This window comes from Chlamydotis macqueenii, chromosome 13 (genome assembly GCF_036417535.1).
Source record: "Chlamydotis macqueenii isolate bChlMac1 chromosome 13, bChlMac1.mat, whole genome shotgun sequence".
NCBI lineage: Eukaryota > Metazoa > Chordata > Aves > Otidiformes > Otididae > Chlamydotis > Chlamydotis macqueenii.
The window spans coordinates 16657043-16679928 of NC_141568.1; the positions used below are offsets into that span (position 1 = coordinate 16657043).

A 22886-nucleotide genomic window follows, 5' to 3' on the forward strand; every position below is an offset into this window, starting at 1 on the left:
GCAAGAGGAGGGGGAAGCGATCGTCCATTGCGGGGGGCGCGGGGGGAGTGGGAGCTCGCCGCCCTCCTCCCCCACAGGGCGCGGCGGGGCTGAGGTAAACCCGGCGGGGTCAGGCGGGAGACCGGGCCCTGCGGCGTCTCCCTCAGGCAGACCAGACGGGAGGCAGCCGGCGGTTTCCTGCCGCGGAGGGGAGGCGACGGCGGCGGCGGGCCCGGGGCCGTGGGGCGGAGCGCCCGCCATCACGTGTCGTGTGGCAACGAGCGAGCATCCCCGGGACACGGAGCGGCGCGGCCGGCAGGAGCGGAGGTAACGCGGACGGCCGCGCCGCCAGGAGCCGGCGGGGACGACCCGCGGGACTCCCCGGGGGCCGACACCGTGGCGAGGCGCGGTCTACCCTTCCACCTTGGGTAGGCTTTGCCCGGAGGGCGGTGGGCAGCGCAGCCTTCGCCCTGCGCGGAGGTTTCCGGCGTCTCTCCGCGCCGCCGCCCTCCCCTTCAGCATCCGGGGCTGGCGGTCTGGGCGCCTTGGGCCGGGTGCAGGTGTGCGGGGTGGCAGTGCGACAAATGCCGTGTATTTGTTTATTATTTTTTTAAACAGGGTGCTTCAAGGCAGCACCTGCGGGTGCCTCAGCCCTGACAGCCCCGGGCGGGAAGCGGCTGCCCCACGCCTGGGGGCTGAGGCGTCCGCTTCCCGCCCGGGGCTGTCCAGGAGGCATGAATTTTGTCTAAACCTGTCTTGTTTTGTAAGAACAAGGTATAACCACCGCTTGGGGAGAGAGAGGAGCGGCCACCAAGGGGCGAAATGACCCCAAATCCTCCCTTGCTGCGGGAGGGACCTTGAGGGCCGCTTGTCTCGCGCCGTTCCCGCCGGCGGCAGCTGCTCCTCGTGTCGTGCACACCTCGACTTTTTTTTTTTTTTATTATTTTATTTTTTGAACCACGTTGTTTTATTACATTTGGCAGCGGGCAAGTATGAGGGTTGGTGCTCAGGTCGGGTTATAACAGGGTGTTCATAGTGGCGGGTGCACGTAATTATAACTGATGTGTTAATTAGCTATCGCAGAGAACTGAAGTGGGTTTGGTAATGCCCTCAGGCGAGCATGTCTTTGTTTACTGGCATTTGGCAGTGGTTTTGATGGTTTATGTGTTTTTTTAAGTGGCATGCATTAAATGCAGTCTGATCAGGTGTGACTGTAAGTTGCAGCTAAAAAGTACACGAGTATAGATTTGTAGGTAAGTGTGTGCTTTCTGACATTACTTTTCCCCTTTTTAAGAGATTTTCGCTTTTGTGCCCCAGCATAAAAAATACAATAAATTATTTTAACAAATTCTATTACTCTCCCTTCTGTCTTTACCTGAGGCTTTTGTATAAATTTCACCTGCTGCTTCATGCACTCCCAACCTCACTTCTGTCTAAATCAAGACTGTCTACCACAAAGTCTCTTGTTGTGAGCTTGTTTCTATTTTTTTTTTCTTTGGAAATATAAAAATACTGTAAGTGTAAAGGATATAGTGGCATGTTATTTTCCACTTGTAGCTAGCACAGTTCCCTAACTTTAAGGTGACTTGGTTTAAAATCTAGGTTAATATTACTGAGGTGGATTTGTCTAGGATTGGTGTTTGAAGTTTTGAAAAGTTTCTGAGCCATTGTACCTGAATATCTGTTTGTGAGCTGATTATAGATCTTTCCCTTATTTACTGTTCGTAGTCTTATTCAGGATTTGTCAGAACATGTGGATAGTATGTGTATTTGCTGAACATCTCATGCAGCTGTGTTACAGGTGGGTATAGTTGATGATATGATGACTTAACTGCCCTTGCTGATACACTGTTAAGTGAATAATTGGCATAGTAACTTATGTTCCATACCTTTTAAACAAATTGATATTGCAACTAATTCTGTTTGATCAGAGGTTTGTGTTGTTTTTTATAGCACTAAAGATGGTGTGTTTGCATATGTGAATACAAAAGGCTTGGTTGAACAGATTAAATCTTTACATTGGGAATTGCTTTTGTTGCAAGGGCTTCCTGTCTGCTAGCTATATGTATGGCAGGGAAGTGATTCTTCTCTCACCAGAAACAAGAAAAACACATATTAGACAAACTCTAAGCCTTTCCCACTTGCATGTTCAGACTATGAGGTGCCTAAATAGATACATTGCAAGGAATAGGCATTTTGGGGACTTAGAACCTTTGCTCTTCTGGTGCTTAACTCCCTGAAGACTTTCATGCTGTTTGCTTGTGTAGGGCAATCTTGACTCTGACTCGAACGGCCAATCATTATGTTCAGGAATAGGACTTTTACAGCTGGTATATATGAATAGTCAAAGTATGTGTGTACAGCCATGCTACAACAAGAGCTATTTTATGCAGTCAAGACAGCTGCAGAAGACAGAGGCAAGAACAGTAGAAATCTTTGCTAATGAGCAGGTATTGTATAAAGAGTATAGCAAAAGACAGTAAGCTTTCAGCAGTTTGGTATTTCACACTGGTCGTTAACCCGCTTGCAGGTTGACCTCAAGTTGAACAAATGGCAAGTCAGCTGCTGTTCTGCTCAGTGGGAGAGAGGGGATCTTGGCGGGTAGTTCCTCTTCCCTCCTCTTAAGAGAGCCACCTTGTAATGCTGTGTTAGTTCTTTGGTAACTGCACTGTTAACCTTCAGTAGCTCCTTTGGTACATGGCCAATGTGTGATAGGCCTTATCAGAATATACATTTTTGGTGAGACAATGAAGTGATACTAGCTTCAGGTCACTGTGTCCTGGTTTCATGTCGAAGCTTTCCTTATGAACAGCAGTGTCATGTCAGTAAAAAATTATATGCATATCAGCAAAAAGATTCCTCACAGCTGCAGTGATCAGCAAAAACAAAGAGTTTAAGACTTTGTATTGCACAAGGGTGAGTGATGAGGAAATCCATGTGTTAGCTTGTGTGAAGGTATAAGCCTGCATTAGCCATAGCAATCCTGTGGCAAGGCTTTGGCAGCATTAGAGATCATTCTAACGGTGTTTTCAGCTGCAGTTACAGGATTGTTGTATGTTAGAAAATACATACTATTCCTCTCTGGTTCTTCTCTTGTAAGCCTGTCTTTCTGTTTCCGCAGAAGTAAAGGTCTTGTGAAAGAATCACAGATTTTAATATATGTGAGTTTTATTCTCGATATTGCTGTGCTGGTTTTGGCTGGGGTACTGCTGAGCAGTGCTTACATGGAGTGAAGGCCTTTTCTGCTCCTTACCCCACCAGCAAGTTGGCTGGGGTGCACAGGAAGTTGGGAAGGGACACAGCCAGGACAGCTGACCCCAGCTGACCAAAGGGATATCCCATACCCTGTGACACCATGCTCAGCATATAAAGCTAGGGGAAGAAGAAGGAAGGGAGGGATATTCAGAGTGATGGCATTTGTCTTCCCAAATAACAGTTACACTCCCTAATGGAGCCCTGCTTTCCTGGAGATGGCTGAATATCCGCCTGCCGATGGGAAGTAGTGAATCAATTACTTGCTTTGCTTGCGTGCATGGCTTTTGCTTTACGTATTAATCTGCCTTTATCTTAACCCATGCGTTTTCTCAATGTACTCGTCTGATTCTCTCCCCCATCCCATTGGGAGGGAGTGAGTGAGCGGCTGTGTGGTGCTTAGTTGTTGGCTGGGGTTAAGTCATGACAATTGCTAATTTTGTCATAGCTTCAGTTTTCTCTAGTCTCTGCTCTCCCTCTTCCTTTGTAGTATTTTTTTTTTTCAGTTGGTCAAAGCTTCTGAGTGTAGTTCCAGTTAAGATTAAGTAAAGTGCTTGTAGGAAAAAACTTGCCAATAGTTTAATTTCTGTCAGAGATGGTGTGATAAGATGTGCAGCTCAGGCAAATAAGTAGTTCCTGCCCTGAATGCTTTAAGGATATAAATCAAACAAAGTCAGAGAACAGAATGAAATGCCAGATCTTGAGTGAGCTGTTGCACATACCTTCATGCAAATCCTAGTTGTCAGCAGATGCCTGAAGTTGGGAATAACAAAAGCAGAGTCAGAGAGGAAGAAAAAGTATTGGGGGACAAAACAAGCTAGGTTGAGAGAAACTGTGGTTGTTCTTTCTTGGGTAGAGTAGGGCAAGAAACAGTCAAGGTCATCAGTAACAAAATTGAATAGAAGTGCAGTCACGTGTTGCTAATTGAGGTGGAGGCATTTGAACAGTGACAGGGTCTGTAGTTACAGGTAATTAAATGTACCTCTGAACTTCAGACCATGAGGCAAATCACAGTGACTCTTAGTGCAAAACTGCCTGTGTGTGAGCACATCTGATTTGATTTGATGTGAATGCTTCAATTGATTTGAATCAAATCAAATAATCAAAATGCTTGAGTAATCAAAGTAATGTTTTTGCTTCTGAACAAGTAGTACTTTGAAAGGTGTTCCAGGAAGAAATGGAAATGATCATTAGGATATATGGAATAAGAAATCATAAAGCTGTGTAGTTATCACCAAAATGTTATTTTTATGTCCATGAGTCAATTCTTTACATATAACTTGGTTTTATCCTTTAGCTGGACGTGTTGAGAAGGAGCGTGACATATTTTCAAACTGACAGTCAGATGTCATATTAATAGCTGTAGTGTTCTTATTTTTTCCACTGAGATTTCTCCAGAGTGATTTACTTTCTGAAATACATTCACAACTAGTGTCCTGTCCAAGTCAAAATATAAATGGAAAGACTCAATTTAGAGTCAAATGTTCTTTTTACAGCTGACAAATATTCTGTAAATCCACTTCTTAGGGTCAAATTAGTCATGAAGACATCTGCTTTGATTATTTGTCTTGCTCTTTTACACATTTTATGCTTTCTCTTGTAAAGCAAACCAGATGATCTCACAAGCTCATAGGCCACTTGTCTTTTTGAAGACTTAGCTCTACTACACCAATAACAGAAAAATCAGCCAGTATGTGTTTGCAAATGAATTTGGCACAAGATAGATGGAGAAGTAAATAATAAGGAGAACTGATAACAGCTGGTGAGCTTCATTTGCTTTTGTTTTTCTTTGCAGTATTGGGCACACTAATCTGTAGAAAACTGTGTGAGTCCCTCTCTCCTGGTTAGTTTAATTTTGTTGGAGATACCTCATTGTAACACTCGAGCTTTTAAGTTCTGAAATAGCAGAGTTTAGTTTCTGGAAGGTTGGCGATTTTTAGTCTAATTAAAAGTATGAAATTTGATGGCTTGTGATGTAGGCTGGACATCAGGAAATATTACTTCTCGGAAAGGGTAGTCAGGCACTGGAATGCACTGCCCAGGAAGGTGGTGGAGTCACCGACCATGGGGGTGTTCAAGAAACGTTTGGATGTTGTGTTGAGGGATATGATTTAGCTGAGAAGTATTGGTGATGGTTGGACTGGATGATCTTTTAGGTCTTTTCCAATCTTGATAATTCTGTGATTCTGTGATTCTGTATATATGACAGTAGATAAGATGTTCACTCATGTATAAATGATAAAATATGTATTTAGTCATTAACCATCTTTAAAGTGTTTATTTGAAATATTGAGGAGGAAAATAAATCAGAAGGTATCCAACTAAACAGATTGAGTATCTCATTTTGCATTATTTAAAAGAACACAGTCTCTATTTTAATGTGGAAAAAGCTAGTAGATTCTTGAGCTGGAGATGAATGATGTAATGTGTTTCAATAAATGGTTTGTACTCCATTTCAGTAGAAGTTACTTTTTTTTTTAATTGAAAATAAATTTTCTGATTTTCACATCTTTAAGACTATTCTAGTTCAGGGATGTCAAGTCAGATTTTCTGTACTGTAGTATGCAGGTGTTGGCTTTATAATAGAGGACAAGTATGATTATTAAGATTATTCCAGAAAGATGTGCCTTTAACTGCATGGGCAAAACCTTGTATGTTCAGATGTTACTAGATGCATAGATGTATATGTAGTTTGGGTGATTGCACACTGGCCTTTCAAAATCTCCATAATCAGGGGTTTTGTTCTCTTAGTTAATGAGTTTATTGTTGGAATAACAAAACTTTTTGTAAAATTAGTGTTGCCCCAAGAAAATGCAAAAAGGTTTGTTTTTTTTTTCTCCCTGCTAGATCAGCTCCTTTGTTCTAGTTGACTCAGACTTTTTAATTTTTCTATTCTATAGGAAATGGCTGAAGTATATACTGAGAGTTTAATGAGGGGCAGGGCAAATGAATGGTAGTGCATTCTGGTAATCATGTAGGGCCTATTATTTTTGCAGCTGATAACCTAGTAATCAAAGGTACATTTGTGATTTAAGCTGATTTCTATACAAGACTTGTTATTTGAATAGGTTATTTCTTACTTCTATAAAATGGGCCTTATTCAGAATTGTGCTAATAAATGTTATTACCAGTTAACTTGCTTTTGGAAGGCATGGGAGAGTTTCCTGGAGTCTTGAGAAGAAGGTGGTTCTTTTGCAAATGGTCAACTATGAGGCAGAGGAAAATATTTATTTCGTATCTGTGTTCTTAGGTGCTGTTAAGTACAGTTGCTAGTGGAGGAATTTGGATTGAAACTACTGTGGGTTTTGTCATGTATAGCCAACACTCTTAGATAACCCTAAGAAATGAGGCAGTGTGAACTGGGAACGGTTTCATGGGGGGTGAGGGGAGGGAGCGAACTGAAGTTATCAATTCAAAGTCAAGAGTTAGATCAAGGGGATTCTGGAGTAAGTATCTCTTCATACTGCCCTTAGCAAAAGCTTACACTGCGTTCATAAAATGTGCAACCGTCTTACTAGATCACTCATAACTTACTTGTGTAAGTACAATAGTTTGATTTTTTTTTTTTTTTTTTTTTTTTTTAGTGCTGCAATAAATCAGTGTTCATGCTTAGCATTTCCAGCTTGGTCTTACAGTGCTTGCTTTTCTGTATCACCTCACTTTGCTTCTCTCTGTTGTTTCTTCATTTTCTGCACTGGAACGCCTCAATTCTGCCCTTCCTATGTTTTTGGTGGTTGGTTGTTTTCGTGGGGTTTTTTTATTATTATTTTTGTTTGGTTGTTTTTTGGGGTTTTTTTTTTTGTTTTTGGTGGGGTTTTTTTGTTTTTTTTTTTGTTTTTTTTTTGTTTTTGTTTTTTTTTTACCCTAGAAGTTCCTTTCTTAGCTTAACTTACATTGGAATTTGTCTCTTTCACTATGTGTGTTGGTTTTTCTGTTTATTTTAACTATGCATGAATTTATCTTTGTGTAAGAAAACATATGAAGTAACAAGGTAAAAAGGCAGAAGGAAGATTTGGGAAGAAAGTCCTGGGATAAAAAATTGAATAATGACTTCAGCTGTCTATATTTTGTTTTAGATTGTGATTTGGAGTCATCGAGAATTCGCAGTCTTTCCACAATGGGAGAAAGGACAGATTGTACAAAGTCACATAGTTCACTGGCTGAATACAGCCCCGTCAGTAAATCAGACAGGACAGATCCAAGTGATGCCTGTGAAATGCAAGATGGAAACCAAAATACAATGCAACTGAAGAAAGAAATATCTTTGATAAATGGGATAAGCCTTATAGTAGGCAACATGATTGGTTCAGGTATCTTTGTCTCTCCCAAAGGAGTTCTCATCTACAGCAAATCTTATGGATTGTCTTTAATAATTTGGGCAATCGGAGGGATTTTTTCAGTCTTTGGAGCTCTCTGCTATGCTGAACTTGGAACCACTATTACAAAGTCAGGAGCCAGCTATGCATATATCTTGGAGTCTTTTGGGAGCTTCATTGCTTTTATTCGTCTGTGGACCTCGCTCCTAATTGTTGAGCCAACTAGTCAGGCAATTATTGCCATCACCTTTGCTAACTACATAGTTCAACCCTTCTTCCCTTCTTGTGATCCTCCATATTTGGCTTGCCGTCTCATAGCAGCTGCTTGTGAATGTAAGTATTTCTTGAAATTTACTATGGTAATTTTTTATCCAGGGTTAAGCTTTTGTTAAAACAAATGCTACCAAGTTCTTGCATACTGAACCTGCAACGGTTTGAGTTACAGTGGGGAAAAGAACAATTTCCACTCCGTGAAAAACTTGCAAGTATTCAATCAGTGAAATTACCATTTTCCCATTCAGAAGCAGAACAAGGTATTTAACTCTTCCAATTTTACTTACATTGGAAAAATGAGGTGAAAGGTTTGTTTTCCCTCAGAGAGGTATATTAAATCAAACCTCAGGATACTCTTGGTGTGGTCTAAGAGTTGTTGCAGAATAGTTTTTACACTGTGAATTCTGCTGTAATTTATTTTACAACAGCTTCTCAATGTAGATGTAGTTAAGTAATTAGTCTGGAAGAGTTTCAAAAGATCATTCAAGATTATGCTCATGATTAACAGTAACATGAAAAAGTTGTATCTGTTGTAAAGCTTTTTTGAAAAGCAGAAATTTTGTGTGCACTTAAAACATCAAAATGTTTGCAATCAGATAGCTAGTTGTGGTAGTCAATATGAACAACGGTCCAGGGGCTTCGAATCAGGACTGTTCTGCCATGTTAGGAGAATGAAACTGTAATTGTACTGTGTGTGTCTTAATTTTAGGTATTTCCTATTAAAAGTATTTATATACATATTTTACTTCTGCAGTAAAAACTGAAAAATATGTTTCAGAAAGTCTGTATGACAATCCTTCATCATGTACTGTTCACCACCACCACGCGCTGTGGAGTCTGCCATTCCTATTGACCTGATGCTTTTATCATAAAGCTAATACAGAACTTGGGCTTTTTTACTGCCAGCAATGTGCTAAGGGAGGAGATGTGCTGCTTCTATTTGGTTCATTTTTCAGGCAACAGGGAGTCCGTTGAAATAGCTGTAATGTTCCTTGTTACAGTTGTCTATTTAGGACTAGAAGAGGGGAAAGAGAAAGAGAGCAGTAGTGTCTCCTTCAGATATTTGACCTCTGTCTAACTACTTGTGTACGTTTATAGTGTCCCCTTCTAATTTTGTAAGTTAATTTGTTACTGTTGGGAAAGCGCTAATGTGCTGGTCCAGTTAGTGGGAAGAATAATCACAAACTTCAAAAAAACCTGATGGTTTACTGAAGCTCTGTTCCTTTCGTCTCCCTGCTCCCCCCCAAATGCGTGGCCACGCTTTGTTGTGACAGCTTCAGGAAAGAAATGAAGGACCTGTCATGGCGTGTTCAAATTCCTTGAACAGACACTGCCCAAGGTATTGTGGCACAGATTCAGAGTGTGGGGGAATCTGCTCTTCCATTTAAGATATCTTGCATCTGAGAGGAGTTAGCCCTTATAAAAAAAAAACCACATTATTAAAAAGCAATAAATTAAGATAAAGTTATTAAATTAAAATGAATATATAGTAGATGCAGAAAGACAATGTGATGTCCTCTACCCTTGCTGCTAAGAGAGGAGATTTAGGGCCTTTTTCTTTAGTGGAGATGTGAGATGGCAAGATCACTCTCATGTAGGTGGAACAACTGACTCTAACAGTCTATTGTATGGTTTAAGTGTTTGTTCTGCCCTGCTCTAGGTGTCGGTGCTGACTCTCACTCCTGCTCTACAACTTCATTTAGCTGTTTTTGTTAAAGCCTGCACTTCTCCCTGGCCTGGCAGGGCTGATATTGTGTGTCAAATCCTTACCTCTGGATAAGTTAGTAGTTTATTAATAAAGTTGCTGGGAGTGGAAGTCTGAACATTGGTTAGGTACCGATTGTATGTGAGAAGGGGTGGGTTTGTTGTGAAATTTCCTTTTGTTCTTTTTTTTTTTTTTTTTTTTTTTTTCCCCCAACTGTAGTAATAACAATACTAGATCTAATGTGGTGTCAGTCTTAGTGTTATACGTCATTACTTTGTCAATCATTTTGGCAGCAGAGGTGGCATCTGGTGCTACAGAACTAAACTTGATAGTCCTCAGGAACTTTAAGTAGCTAAACTATAATTAATTTGAAGAAAACATGAGAGAATAGTTTTAGTAAAAGAAGGAGGGAGGGGATGTGGCTTATTCAGATTCTTTATTATCTTGCTTTTTTTTTTAAAAAAAATTATTTTAAGATATCAAAGACAGAGTAACATTTCATCTGGAGTAGAGACCAAGCCCTAACTCATTAAAATAAGGAGTTAATAATAATTACTACCATAGAAAGTTGCTTAAAAAACAAAAAAGACTGAAATAAACCCTCTGAGCAGATACTCTGTGGATAACACCAGTCATTAATACTGAAGAGCAGAGATCTAGCAGAGACCAAACAGAGTTGTTTTTTTTCCTGAGGGCTCTTAGGGAGCTGCAGCAGTGACTTTTGAAATTTGATACAACTGTTTTTTCCCTTCATCTTGCCAAGCACAGTGGAATCTCGTTCAGCTATTCCACTTGGCCAGGCTGTCTAGTATACTAGTGCCATGCTTTTGAGATCATTACTTTTCTTTTGTTATCTTTTAAAAATTATTACTTTTCTATTTGGTAACTGTGCCAAGTACATTTTTATCTTAATAATACCACATTATTCTTGGATTATGGGGAAGGAAATAATTTATCACATCTTTTAATTTAATTTTGATTTGCTATTACCTTACTCCTTAAACAATCGAGTTTAGTTTTTGTCTACATGCATATTTAAAGTACATAGTACAAGAAAACTCTTGGGAGATTAAAAAGTGGGGTAGAATATAACCACTTTTTTACTAGGTAGAGGAAAAAATTAGGTTTGGTGAAAATATTTAAACTTCTGGGTTGGAATCGATAACATAATGATAATCTGGATAAGAAAAATATGTACTGAATTAGTATTCTCTTTAATGAAGAATACTGAAGATACTGAATCCTATTCAATATTCAGCATTCAAGTTCAGGCAGAAGTTGTTTTGCTCTCCACTTGAGGAAGAAAGTAATAAATGCAAAAGGAAAAAGTTGTAAGCCATGTGAACAATGTATTTCAACAATAGCTTGGAAAGTGTTTATTGGGGAACTTGATCACATGAGTAAGTTCAGTCATCCACTGTTACCAAAACATTTCTGAAATCTGAAAGTCTCACTTCAGGTTCCATTACAGTCTTGTGAGATAGGTCTGACGCTGATTTATTTTGTGATAGGAGGAGAAATATATTCAGAATACTTGTTACTTACTACCAGTTCTAAAAAACCCAGATTAATGCTGCACTAGCTGTAAAGCATGTGTTATTTGTTCAGATCTGTTCTAACCTTGCTTAGTGATACAGTTTAATACAGCTGGAAAAGAATATCGAATCACCTGTGACCATATTCAGTATTTCAAATACTCTGTGTATGTTGAACTCACCCTCAGACTATCAAGGAAGAGGAAAAAACTGTTTTAATATGTTTCCCTAAAGAGTTTCTAGATACTCTTTCATTTATCAGAACGATATTGATAAATTGAAATGTATAATGTCATGTAATGGTTTCTTTAGCTTCAGGATAGTTGCAGAATGCAGCTGTTGATTATTAATGTTAGGAAAATGGGCATATAATCAGAGAATGGGAAGGTCTTTCCTTCCATCTTTTGAAACAGTATGTATTATGAATCTTCAGAACATCTGTTTCCTACTGTTTTGTTTAAACGAAGGTGTTTTCAGTACCAGTGTATTTTGCTTAAATATAACAGGTAAGTGCATGTTTAGATTATACTTGAAAATATTTGAAAAAGGAATTAAACAAGAGTATTGTTCAAATAGTCTTTTCATTTTTCTTTTTTCTTCACCCTCCCCAGGTCTCCTAACGTTTATAAATTGTGCCTACGTTAAATGGGGAACACGGGTGCAGGATATATTTACTTACGCTAAGGTCACTGCTCTCATTGTAATCATCATTACCGGACTTGTTAAAATATGCCAGGGTAAGTTATAAAATTAAAGCAAAGGTTTATCAGTTAAACTAAGTAATTGGTCTAAAGACTGTGAAATACCTCTGTATGTATTATCAACTGCCTCAGTACAAGCATGCTATAGCCACTTTGAAAACACATTAATACCAGTGTTAGGCATTATCATGATATTATATCATGAGAAGCTATTCTCTCTCATTTGACTTTGAACTGGGTAAAAGAAGGTAACTGATTGCTCAGCAACGTTGTGCAATTTACAGCCTGCAGTATGGAATAATAAAGGAGATGAAAACAGCAAAATACAGAGCTAGCAAAATAGGATGGGAGCAGAGAAAGCTGTAAATTTCTGTAAGGAGCATACTACTTTACAATGAGATCAACTGAATATTTTTTTTTTAAATTATTTTTTTTCAAGTCTGAAAGTGACTAAACTTAAAGTAAAAATAGATTTGTAAGAATATTTGTAAGTAGATTTGTGAAACAGCAAGTTGGGTTTTTTTTGTGTTTTTTTTTTTTTTTCTTCTCAGATCCTGAGTTCTTCTATAGCTGTTGAGAATTAGAAAGTTCTTGGGTTTGGTTTTTTTTTAATTGGTATGTGTGTTGGGCATTGTGCCCCATTCCTGTGTTAGAGGAATTCTGATCTTAGTTTTGTTCATATGTCTTCCTTTCTGGAGAATGTATTGGTGTGTTAGCTTAAAATAATTACCCTGCTTTCAAAGCTGCCATAAAGGTCTTTTCCTGGCAACCTGGCAATTTGTGTCCTTTGTTCTAGCTGGTAATTGTTGAAAGTCCATAAGCAAGGTAATTATCGTGAATGGAACAAGAATATCCATATGTGAGCACTGTGCTGGAGCGTTTAATCCTTAGCACACCTGCCCAGCCCTTGTTTTGTAGATACTGAGCTTGTTCCCTATGAGCTTCCTTGACATTGTCTTGCTTTGCTGTTTCTAAATCAGCAGTTACTCTGCCTATATCTGTGCCAAGGGAATAGCAATGTATGATGAGGACAAAAAAGAGAAAGAAGTGAAGATGTTTTAGAGGCCTCAAATATTTTCTTGGCCAGTTTTGATGAAGTCTAGATGTTGCAGGATGTACTGGGCACATTTTGGAGTTACATAGTTACTCACCTTTCTGTATTTGGTGTTTTTGTGTGTGTGTCTGTGTATGGAAAATAGTCTGAATATAGGAATCTGTCATTGATGAGCTTGTCTTGACTTGCTTAAAGTCAAAAGATGGCAGAAGTTCTCACAAATACTGGTGCAAAGAAAATAAAATTTTTCCAAGCTAAGAGAAAAAGTGTATCTCAAGTATTGGTACTATTTTATATTCTGTTAATTGTTCTCAGTTTTCTGTTTTTAATAGCTAAAAATTAAAATCCATTTTGTGGGGTTTTTTTTGTCATAATTATCTAAAATCAACTGTAATCTTTATTTTCTGGATAGGTTAAATGATTGAAAATTTTAAAGAACATAGAATAATAGAGTGGATAATTTTATAAATATGTATGTTATTAAAAATGCCCTTAGCCTGAGTACTGTCATCGGCAGTTGTTTGTAGCTTAATGTTCCTGAATTTTCTGTGCCATTGTGGACAAACTAGGTGTTTAATTACAGAACAGTATCATCCACAGAACATAATTTTTGGTAGTTTAAATGCCATGCTTATTATTCTCATGGTTGAAGCACAGAGTAGAACTGGAAAAGGGCTTAATAAGCAGCTTTTTCTGAGGTTTTTTGTATTTGTGTGCCAAATTGAAAAAAAATTTACTTGTTGTATTTTATTATCCTGTGCTTCATTGTCTCTCTTCGACATACAGGATATACATCGCACTTTGAGAACTCTTTTGAGGGATCCTCTTTTGATATTGGAGACATTTCCCTTGCACTCTATTCTGCCTTGTTCTCTTACTCTGGTTGGGATACGCTCAATTTTGTAACAGAAGAGATAAAAAACCCGGAAAGGTAAACAATTCGAGCTTTCTAAACCTAGATAGATACCATGTTGCTTGTTTTGTGGCTCTCTTTAACTGATGAGTCCTGAGCCTATACAGAAATGAGTAGAACTGCTTTATACTTGGATGGTTAAGCTGTCAACAACCACCAGCAAAGATTGACTAGTTTGAAACTGCATTAAAAATGAAAAAAAAAAAGATTAAAAAAAGATAAGAATAAATAAGTCAAATGATTGCAGGATTGCTGTATTCGGTGCTTGATAAGCTTTCAGTTCAAGATATTTCTACTATTCATTACAATAGGTGTTAATACTGGCGTGAAATAGTTACAAAGTGTAGCCTGTGTTGTGTTTATCTGTGCAATAATTCTGATTTCATATTTGAGAATGTTATCTTTTCCATTAATTTACGCTATGGAAGTGTGACTGACTAATCTTGTTCGGTTGTGAGTCTGTAAGCAGATGCCTTTTATGTTAAAAATAGAATCCCATTTGATCATTCTTCCTTCCACTTATAAGCAGCAGCTCAGATTGCTACAACCAGAAGATAAAGAATGGAAGAGAGATTTTTTTTTTTTTTCAATTCTTCCAACTGATTTTTACTTCTGCAGTTTGTTCTGTTACTTCTGAGTTCTGTGCTGTGTGTTTATTTAACCAGGAAAGTTATTTTTTAAAATTATAAAATAGCAGATAAGTATTTTAACTCTAAAAATAACTATTTTTAGTCAAACTGAATTTCAGGTTGACAGTGTTTCCATAAATTGTCTAGCAAAGATTTGTTATATGTATTCAGAAGAGATGTATGTTTTGCATCACTGATTTAGTCCTTCAAATTGTTTTTTTTTTTTCTTCTGCTGAGAGAGCTCCCCTTTTGAGTGAGGTTGCAATGCCTTTTCATCTTTTTTGAAATTAATGTATTGTTCTGTGTTATCAGTTGGGTAACTCTTGTATTAGATGTATTGTTCTGAAAAATAATTTTTCTCACAGGATATTTATCTGATGAAAACTTACCTAGATTGATTTGTTATTTATAGGCATCAGTGCCTAATATAAGCTTACTTCTTGGTAGCATTTGTTGCTGATAAAGTAAACTTAGATTTCAGCTTTCTACATTAACAATTCTTGGGGATAATGAGATATTCCAGACTTCTATAAAATTACTCCAGTAATTACATATTTTTCGTACTCAATTGATTCATAGTGCCTTCATCTTTGTCCAGTCAAAAGTTGCAATCCACAAGTTATATTTGACATAGCCCCTTGACTTTAATTTTGGGTGTTGCAAAGTCCCCAAAATGCCTTTTAAGCTTTTTGTTACATTACATAACATTTCTGAATTAGTGTGTATGTGGTTTTCTAATTAATTTCTTTGCACTGAGGTTCAGATCTCTTACTGTGAGTGTGCAACCTGCAGGCAGAGTCAGAACTCCCAGTTACTAATTTACTGATTTATATGGAGGGAACGTGGTATGTGTTTGTCTTTCTGCTTCCATGCATCAGACAGACTGAGACGGAGTTCTGGGCTTCAGGAAATTTTTGAGGAAACTTCCAAACTGCATTTCATTTTTCTGCTTTGTTGGATTTTTTTTGTTGTTGTCATTGTTGGAAAACATGTTCATGGCAAATACTCATCCGTGCCAGCATGTCATGTTTGATTTCAAACTGTTACACTCTCAGTTCTGCTTTCCCTTTTGAGACATTTAAATATCCCTGCAAGCTTTGGGGTAAGAAAAAGGCTGAGTAAAGCCAGAGCCTAAAATTAAAAGTTTGCTTCTGCTTCTACTCTGCAGAGTTTCTCCCTATAGAGCTGCAGACTCAGGGCTATGAGTTTCTCAGCTTTAAATTAAGTCTTGTCTGTTTACATCTAGAGGTTTGCAGTGTTTTCATGTTACTCTAGCCTAGACATATGTTTGCTAGTAAGGTACACCACATCCTGAGATTCACAGCTGTGTCGCAGTTTGGGATCTGCCCTCTACATCTCTACTTTCTACAGTTACGCGGCCCAGTTAATTTGTTCTCTGCAGTGATGAGTGCAGATGAGAAAATATGAGGTTTGGTTTGGTTTAGTGGATTTCCATATAACAATTCTAGAAGTAGGTGCTAGAACAAAAGCAGCATTTCCCAGGGAGAATGAGTGCAGTGACTCAGAGCTCTGCCCCTTATGGGTTCTAGTTGTGGAAATTAACATGACCAGTAGGAAATAATTTAAAGTACATAAATTTAAAGGGTATTCTTACGGATCTGGAAACCCTAAAGTTAGGGTACTAGAAGAGCAGTTGCATATAATATCATTTTACACATATTTGGGGGTTTTTAATTATTGCAAAACATTATTTTTTTTTTCCTCAGTATTCTATATTAGTATTTTTAGTTTAAAAAAAAAAAACTCTTACACAGATACCTATTTTGAAATCTTTGTTCTGTCTTCATACCTTTTTTTTTAAGGTAAAGGATGCAAATAAATTTATTCTGTTATTAACGGATTTATTTTTTTTCCCCTGGGTTGTGGGTTTTGGGGCTTTTTTGTCTTCCAGGAACTTGCCACTGGCCATTGCAGTGTCTATGCCAATTGTGACTATTATCTATATTATGACCAATATAGCTTACTATACAGTGCTGAACGTTGAGGCCGTTCTTTCTAGTGATGCTGTGGCAGTGGTAAGTTGACCATGTGGTATTTTGCTATATTATTCACTTTTCACCTTTTTAAGATGCATTTGATTTTGAGGAAGAAAATAGGAAAAATCCCTAGTTTATCATAGCACTTCACTGAATACAGAAGGACAGAACAATTCAGCATAACTTAATCTTAAATAGAGAAGTAGTTAATGTAATCATGTATAATTATAATAATAATATATTAATCAGATTTATTAAAACAAGCACAGATGCATCTAGTTAACATATTTTGTGAAGATACTGATTAGACTTGTGCCCTTTGAGCTGGTTGTAAATTAAGACTCATTAGTACATAATTGTCTTCTCTGTTCCTTCATGCTGCAGTATTTAGAAAGCTGGAGCAGTACGCAAAACAGTGTTGCACTGAGTTACATTCTGTTTAGCTAATAATTGGTGCAGTGCGTATCTGTAAATGGATGTGTTGCAGCTTGGCTATGACAAAGTTTAGCTTTGTATCTCCTTTTTAATAACTTAAATCACTGTCTTCCCAGCATTGTGCTAATTCCAAGAACTTTTTAATATTTTGAAATTTGTTATTTTTGTATGTGAATGAAAGTTTGCATCCAATTAAAACAGATAAGCTTCTTAAAGTAAAAGCTGTTCAAAACATGTTTTATACTTAAAGCTAATCGTTTAAAAAAAAGTGAAGGGTTTTTTTTGACCTGTAGGTAGTGAATTAATTGGATAGTTCTGGTTACTATATCCTTTAGACTTGAGACTTGGAAATTTAATCTTATTTTTGGTTATTTCTTTTCCTCCAATGTAAACAGCTTTCCTTGTTTCAGATTCCAAATTGGCTTCCAAAATTAAGTAATTAGACAATGGACAGAGAGTTTATATGTATCAAAATTAAGGAAGTATTCCTCTGTTCCCACAGAGGATTATTGTGATTAAAAACTGGCTTAGCAAATCCGTGAACTCGTTTCAGGTATTTAGGCAAATGGTGAACTCGTTTCAGGTATTTAGGCAAATGGTTCCACAAAAGCACACACTTAGCTTTCTTTCAAACTTGACAAATACTTACATTAAATGTAAGCTTTCAAAATAGTTTATGGTAAATGCGGGCTGTAACTTGTTATTTCAAATGTAATTATGCAGATGTTTATTTCAAAATGTATTGAAAGTAAATAAATTCTAATTCTTTGCATCTTTTTATCTGGAATGTGAAATACAAAGTTGTCATAAAATATATTGTGAAAAACTTGGTAAAACACTTCAGAATGAAACAAAACAAGACAATTACAGAAAACATTTAGTTTTGAATCAGCATATAGTAAGGGGTGGTAAAATCTCCAGGAATATTTATTTCTGTTGTAGGCTATGGTATCCCAAATAAAGTACCTTCCAGTGATTCATAATGGAATTTTAATTCTTGTCTAGAATTTATTAATCCAGATGAAATTAAAAGCCAATACACAGTCTGTTGTGTGTCCTGACTTCTATAAAGCAATACACTATTGGTTTTTTTTCTAACAAAAACTTGGAAAATACACTCCTTTGACAGCAGTGAAGTTGTGCCATCCAGGCTATCCCCTAAGAGTATTCTGTGCATACTCTACTGCTCCTGGCCTTTGTCATCACAGAGGCTTATACAGCCATTTGGTGAATGGGATCAGGAAAACTGATCCACCCTGGGAGATGGGGGGAATAATTCCCCTGTGGGCCTGTCCAGTTGGTGTTGCTGTACACAGCAAGGGGTAACACTGCAGCAGCAGTGAGTGGCCAGATAAAGGAGGGATGATGGATGCCTGAACCTTACTGGACATGTGAAACCCAGGCCTAAATTTTTATGATTTTTATGTACACTTCATTTAGTTGTTCTTTTGACATTGTTCTTGACCAAAAGTGATATATTTTAAATATATATATTTTGTATGTGTATTTATGTATGTACACATGCTGTGAAATTTTACATGAAATTGTAATCCTCTCTAGGATGCATCTGGACATGGAAGAGAAAAAAGGAAGACTTGAGAATGATATAAATCCTTAGTCAATCTAATTGCATGCAGAGATATTGGGCGACCAGGATAAGAATGAAAAAAAATGTTTGTGATTTCAAAAGTTATTAGGGGATTTACTTCTTGTGCTAGTTTTAATGAAACTTAACCGAATGAATGACTTTGGAGGTCCAGAGCTGTGCTTTTTCTCTAGATCTCAGGATTGCCAAATACTTACACTTAAAATTTTAACTAAAGTTGTATCTAAAGGCATTTTTGCTGAGATGTCTCATCAACTGGCAAACAATGGTTTTCTGATTGCCACTACTTACTTCCCTTTTAGAATGACACAGTGAAGGTGCAGCTGAAGTTTAATACTTAACACATGACTCATTAAAGATTCTTTTCCATTGCTGATAGGAATTTAATTGCCTAGTTTTATGAAACCAACTTTAAGCGTGACCTACTAATACATTAGCAAGTAGTGCGGCCCTCTGGAAGGGTGTCTGTAGAGTGGAACAGTTGCCACTGAGGACCTGGCACGCCCACTATACACACTTCACGGGTATTTTACGTTGAACTGCCTCGACTGAGGTCCCGTGGACTGAATGCTTGTGTGGCTGGATTGCAGTAGGGGAGTGCAGTAGGTATGCTCTTGAAGGGCATCTTATGTAGCCTTCTCTAAAAGGGAAGCTCCCTTTAGCTCCAATGCTAAACAAAGTGAACTAAAAAGCAATAAGTGGCAATAATTGAAAGAGTTGCTTCAAAAGTGCACTTGCAGTCCAAATCAAAACACTCGTAATGCACCTGTAGTTTTCTAGTGAAGAGGGGTGGGGGGGAAAGAGCTAATGACTGTAGTGGTCTGTATTGGAAAACTGTCCTATAATACAGAAGTATAAAATTCTTCATGGTGAAATTTCTCTGGGTGGCAGAAGATAATTTTATCCTCAATGGAATCTTTAAGAAGACATAGGCCATTGTGTTCAGTGGATGAATGAAGAAAGGAGAGGATAATTAAGCCAATCCAAAAACTAATTGATGAAAGTGAGCCACTTTGATCTGCTCACATGTTCTACATGTGATGTATGATATAGATTGCTGTAGTTCCTTTATTGCCCTCTCTGCAGTTGTAGGCTGAAAATTACGGTAATGATTTTTCTAAAGAAACATGGTAGTAATATTGCTGTGTTTTAGAGCCTTTTGTGTAGTAAAGCAGCAGTTTAAATTTAATCTTTCTTTGTTGGGAAGGAATGGAGTAGCTTTCTCCTATTCATTTCCGTCAAGAGGCTTTGAGCTGGAAAGGAGGAGAAGCTGTTTCTGGTTTCTAAACGATAAAAGTTGCAAGTAAAAGAAATACTAGTAATAGTGTATCTCCACATCACCTTGTATACTGTTTTTCATGGTGGCTGGGAGGTGAAAGAAGTCTTACCAAGGCGTGATGCAGAACAAAATGATAAAATGTCCTTCCTTTACTTCAGTAGTAGCTTCATTGTGGTATAGTCCCAGTGCTGAGGCTAAGAAACTCAGTTTTTTTGAGCTCTCTTTTGTTGAAGTAATACAGCGACAGCTAGCTTAGAAGTTCTGCAAATGCTCTTCAGAGGGTTGCTGATTGTGTAAAAATTGCTTCCTTTTTTCAAAGATTCCTGTCAGTTTCACAGTTGGCTTCTGTTTTAACTCCTTACACAAACCATCACAACCCCTTACAGTTAAGTTTTATGCATATGAAGCTGTTACTTTGTCGCACAAACACACTTAAATAAATAAAAGCAGAAATTTTCTCTCATTTTCCCCTGTTACTGAACAGTTATTTTTCTGTATCTGCAAGTGCCATTGTATTTTTTGTTTGTGAAGAGAGCAGTTGGCTCCACAAGGACTTTTTGGGCTGCTTCATCTTCTGACAGGAAAGAACATAGTGGCTGCCAGTCCGTAGCTTATTACCTACTTCCTGTGTTTGGTCATGTCTGGGTTTTTTTTTTAATTGAGTTCATACAATAGGTGATATTTGGCAGCTTACTACTTTTACTTAGAAAAGCTAAAAATTATCCCTGGTTGAAGCAAAGAGTTAATTGTCCTGCATAGCCGGCTGTCTTCTTTCTTGGAGCTGTATGGCTTTCTTGGTAGATTAGGGGTAAAGATCACTACTTCAGTTGCATCTTTGAATGCCATCTTGCGAGTCTTGCATTGATCAGTCCAATTTACCCTGGTGTACTCATATTCTATAGTGGACTTACTTTGCTTCAACATGCTCTCTCCCTCAGTGAACCAGGCATGTGGGAGGCCCTGTGCTTTAGCTGTTTTATTCTTCTTTGGTGTATAGTTTAACAAATGATGAGTCTCTTTCTTCTAACTGAATTTCACCAGAAATTCTTAAGTTTAAACCTCACAAAGCCTTTTGAGTATTACTTCTCTTCCTTCATTTGGCCAGTCACTGGCTTCTTCCTTGAAGAGAAAAATCTGCTTGTCTTTGGCTGCGAGTGTCATGTCCCCCTTCTTTGCTTGCACTGGCACCTCCTAATAAGGTTCCTTTGGGTGAAACGCACATTCTGTACCTTACAGTGGAGGAATTCTTCATTGGGAACAGGCAGTTGCTTTTAGAAGAGAGCTGTTCAGTAAGTCCTTTGCCTTCTTTCTTGAAGCTAGCCGTAATTCACTACCAATGCAGCACTCCTGTGGCCACTTCTATATAGGAGTTCTCTGGCCTTGGAGGCCAAGCTGAAAAATTGAGCCAGAACTTGAAAGTGTGCTACCTAGTATTTTAAATATGAGAAAGGTAAGAGACTTTGGAAAACACTGAACCAGTGTTATGCTACAGCTAGCTATTAACAGTGCTAAGAACAGGATAAACACCTGAGAAGATTTAGGTCAGGTATCTTCAGCACCTCCATGCAGACATAAACAAAACTGTTTTACTGTTGGAGCTGGCATCTGTAATCTTAATGTGGGCCATGTGGAAGAGATGTAACGTACAGTAAACATGCAATATATTAACGCAGAGTAATGGTGGTTTCTGTTGCCTCAAGATTGTATTGGGTGACTGAAAGATGAAGAGAGAGTTTCACACTGGACCTTGCACTGCACTGGCACCTTTTTCTCCAGGAAAAGGCATTGCCCATAATACAAGGAGAGAATTATGTCTGTTTGAGTAGTATCAATTGACAGAATGGTGATTGAAACAAGATTTACAGGAAACTTGAACATTTAAATTGCTTTCTTTTGCACCTTTACAACTTTCTGACTCTGTTTTCGGTTGATGTGCACTCTTTTCTTTAATATATGTGATGTTAAATCTAATTTGGCCAAACTGAACAGATGTCATACTGTAGCTTGACAAATGTAATCTATGGCAATGGAAGAAAACTTCATCTACTCAGTGGCTTTTTTTGCATGTGCGGCTTCCTGATTGCCATAAATCATAGTTTCTTAGTTTCCTTTAGGAAGTAGCTCCTTAAAGTCCTGAGAAGATAAAAATTGTGAAAACAGACCGTAGTTGTGACTAACAAATCTTCCTGTAATGTGAGAATGTATTTGTATTCTGCCTCATTAGAAGAGTCAAAGCAGAATTAATTGCATTTCAAAGATACTAGTCAGATTGCTCGTATATATTAATCTCCTCACTGCTATATGTGACTTTCAGGGTAAGAATGGTATAGAACTGAGCCTGGAAAAGCTCACATGTGCAATAGGATCTTGAAATGAGCTACATAAAGAGGTTCTGTAGTTGCCTTTTAAGCCTTCCTAACAGAAACACCTCATCATCTTTGGGTATAGTTTTGTGTAAGTCTCTTACTCGTGTTAGACTACACTCTCTTTGCATTTGTCCATCTGATGAATACTGTTTAGCGCTTTGCCAGCCTAGCATGTGCTCGTAGCTCCACACGCTCTCAGTGTGGTCTGACATTTTTTGTGTGTCTCTAAGTGCACTTTTTGTGTGCAGCTAAGTGTGATTATATGGTTCTCATCTTGTAATTCATAACATAAATGTGGGTCTTTCTAATCATCTGTGTGCCTGAATTTCTGAGTGTGAGGCAGTATCCTGTGTATTTTGCTGGGGCAGCTCTTCATGTGGGGCAATTCCCGCTGCTTGTAGATCAACCTGTTTGTATAGAACTGTTGTTTCGACCTTCAAAAGGACAAAAAAGTGTTTTTGCAAACCATTCACAAGTTACCAGCTGATGATCATGAGATCAAACTAACCCAGGATAAAAATAAAATGTAGTTGAATCAGTCATTCATGTCTTGAAACAAAGCTATAATTCAGTTTTTGACCGTTCTTCAGGGAGTAATGTAATGTTTTAGTCATGACAAATGAGGGCAGTTCAGCTGAGAAGTGCATGGCTGGAAGCTTCTTCCTTCATTATTATTCCCTGTTGATGGTTTGGGAAAAAAAAATCAGAGCTAAGAGGAACAATTCCAGGTGCCTGTCTTTCTACAGTGTGCGTGTATGTGTGTGTATATCTTGTGTGTCCAATGGATGGGAGGGCATAAAAGGACTTTATCTGTAATTGCAAGTGCTGTATCAGCCACTGAATTCT

At 37.9% G+C, this 22886-nt stretch overlaps 1 protein-coding gene across 3 annotated transcripts in view; it reads left to right on the forward strand.

Annotated features, from left to right (window-relative positions):
- The first annotated feature begins 217 nt into the window (after positions 1 to 217).
- Positions 218 to 22886, forward strand: part of SLC7A6 (solute carrier family 7 member 6) — a 31728-nt gene continuing 9059 nt past the window's right edge. Inside the window, exons 1-6 of one of the 3 annotated variants that reach the window (XM_086758486.1) lie at positions 218 to 306; positions 1708 to 1780; positions 7308 to 7880; positions 11672 to 11797; positions 13602 to 13746; positions 16270 to 16393. In XM_086758486.1, coding sequence (XP_086614612.1) covers positions 7349 to 7880; positions 11672 to 11797; positions 13602 to 13746; positions 16270 to 16393 — 927 coding nt within the window. In that variant the 5' untranslated portion in view covers positions 218 to 306; positions 1708 to 1780; positions 7308 to 7348. Of the gene's footprint in view, positions 408 to 1707; positions 1781 to 7307; positions 7881 to 11671; positions 11798 to 13601; positions 13747 to 16269; positions 16394 to 22886 lie in introns of all 3 variants that reach the window. The other 2 variants (XM_086758487.1, XM_086758484.1) reach the window with 2 other exon arrangements.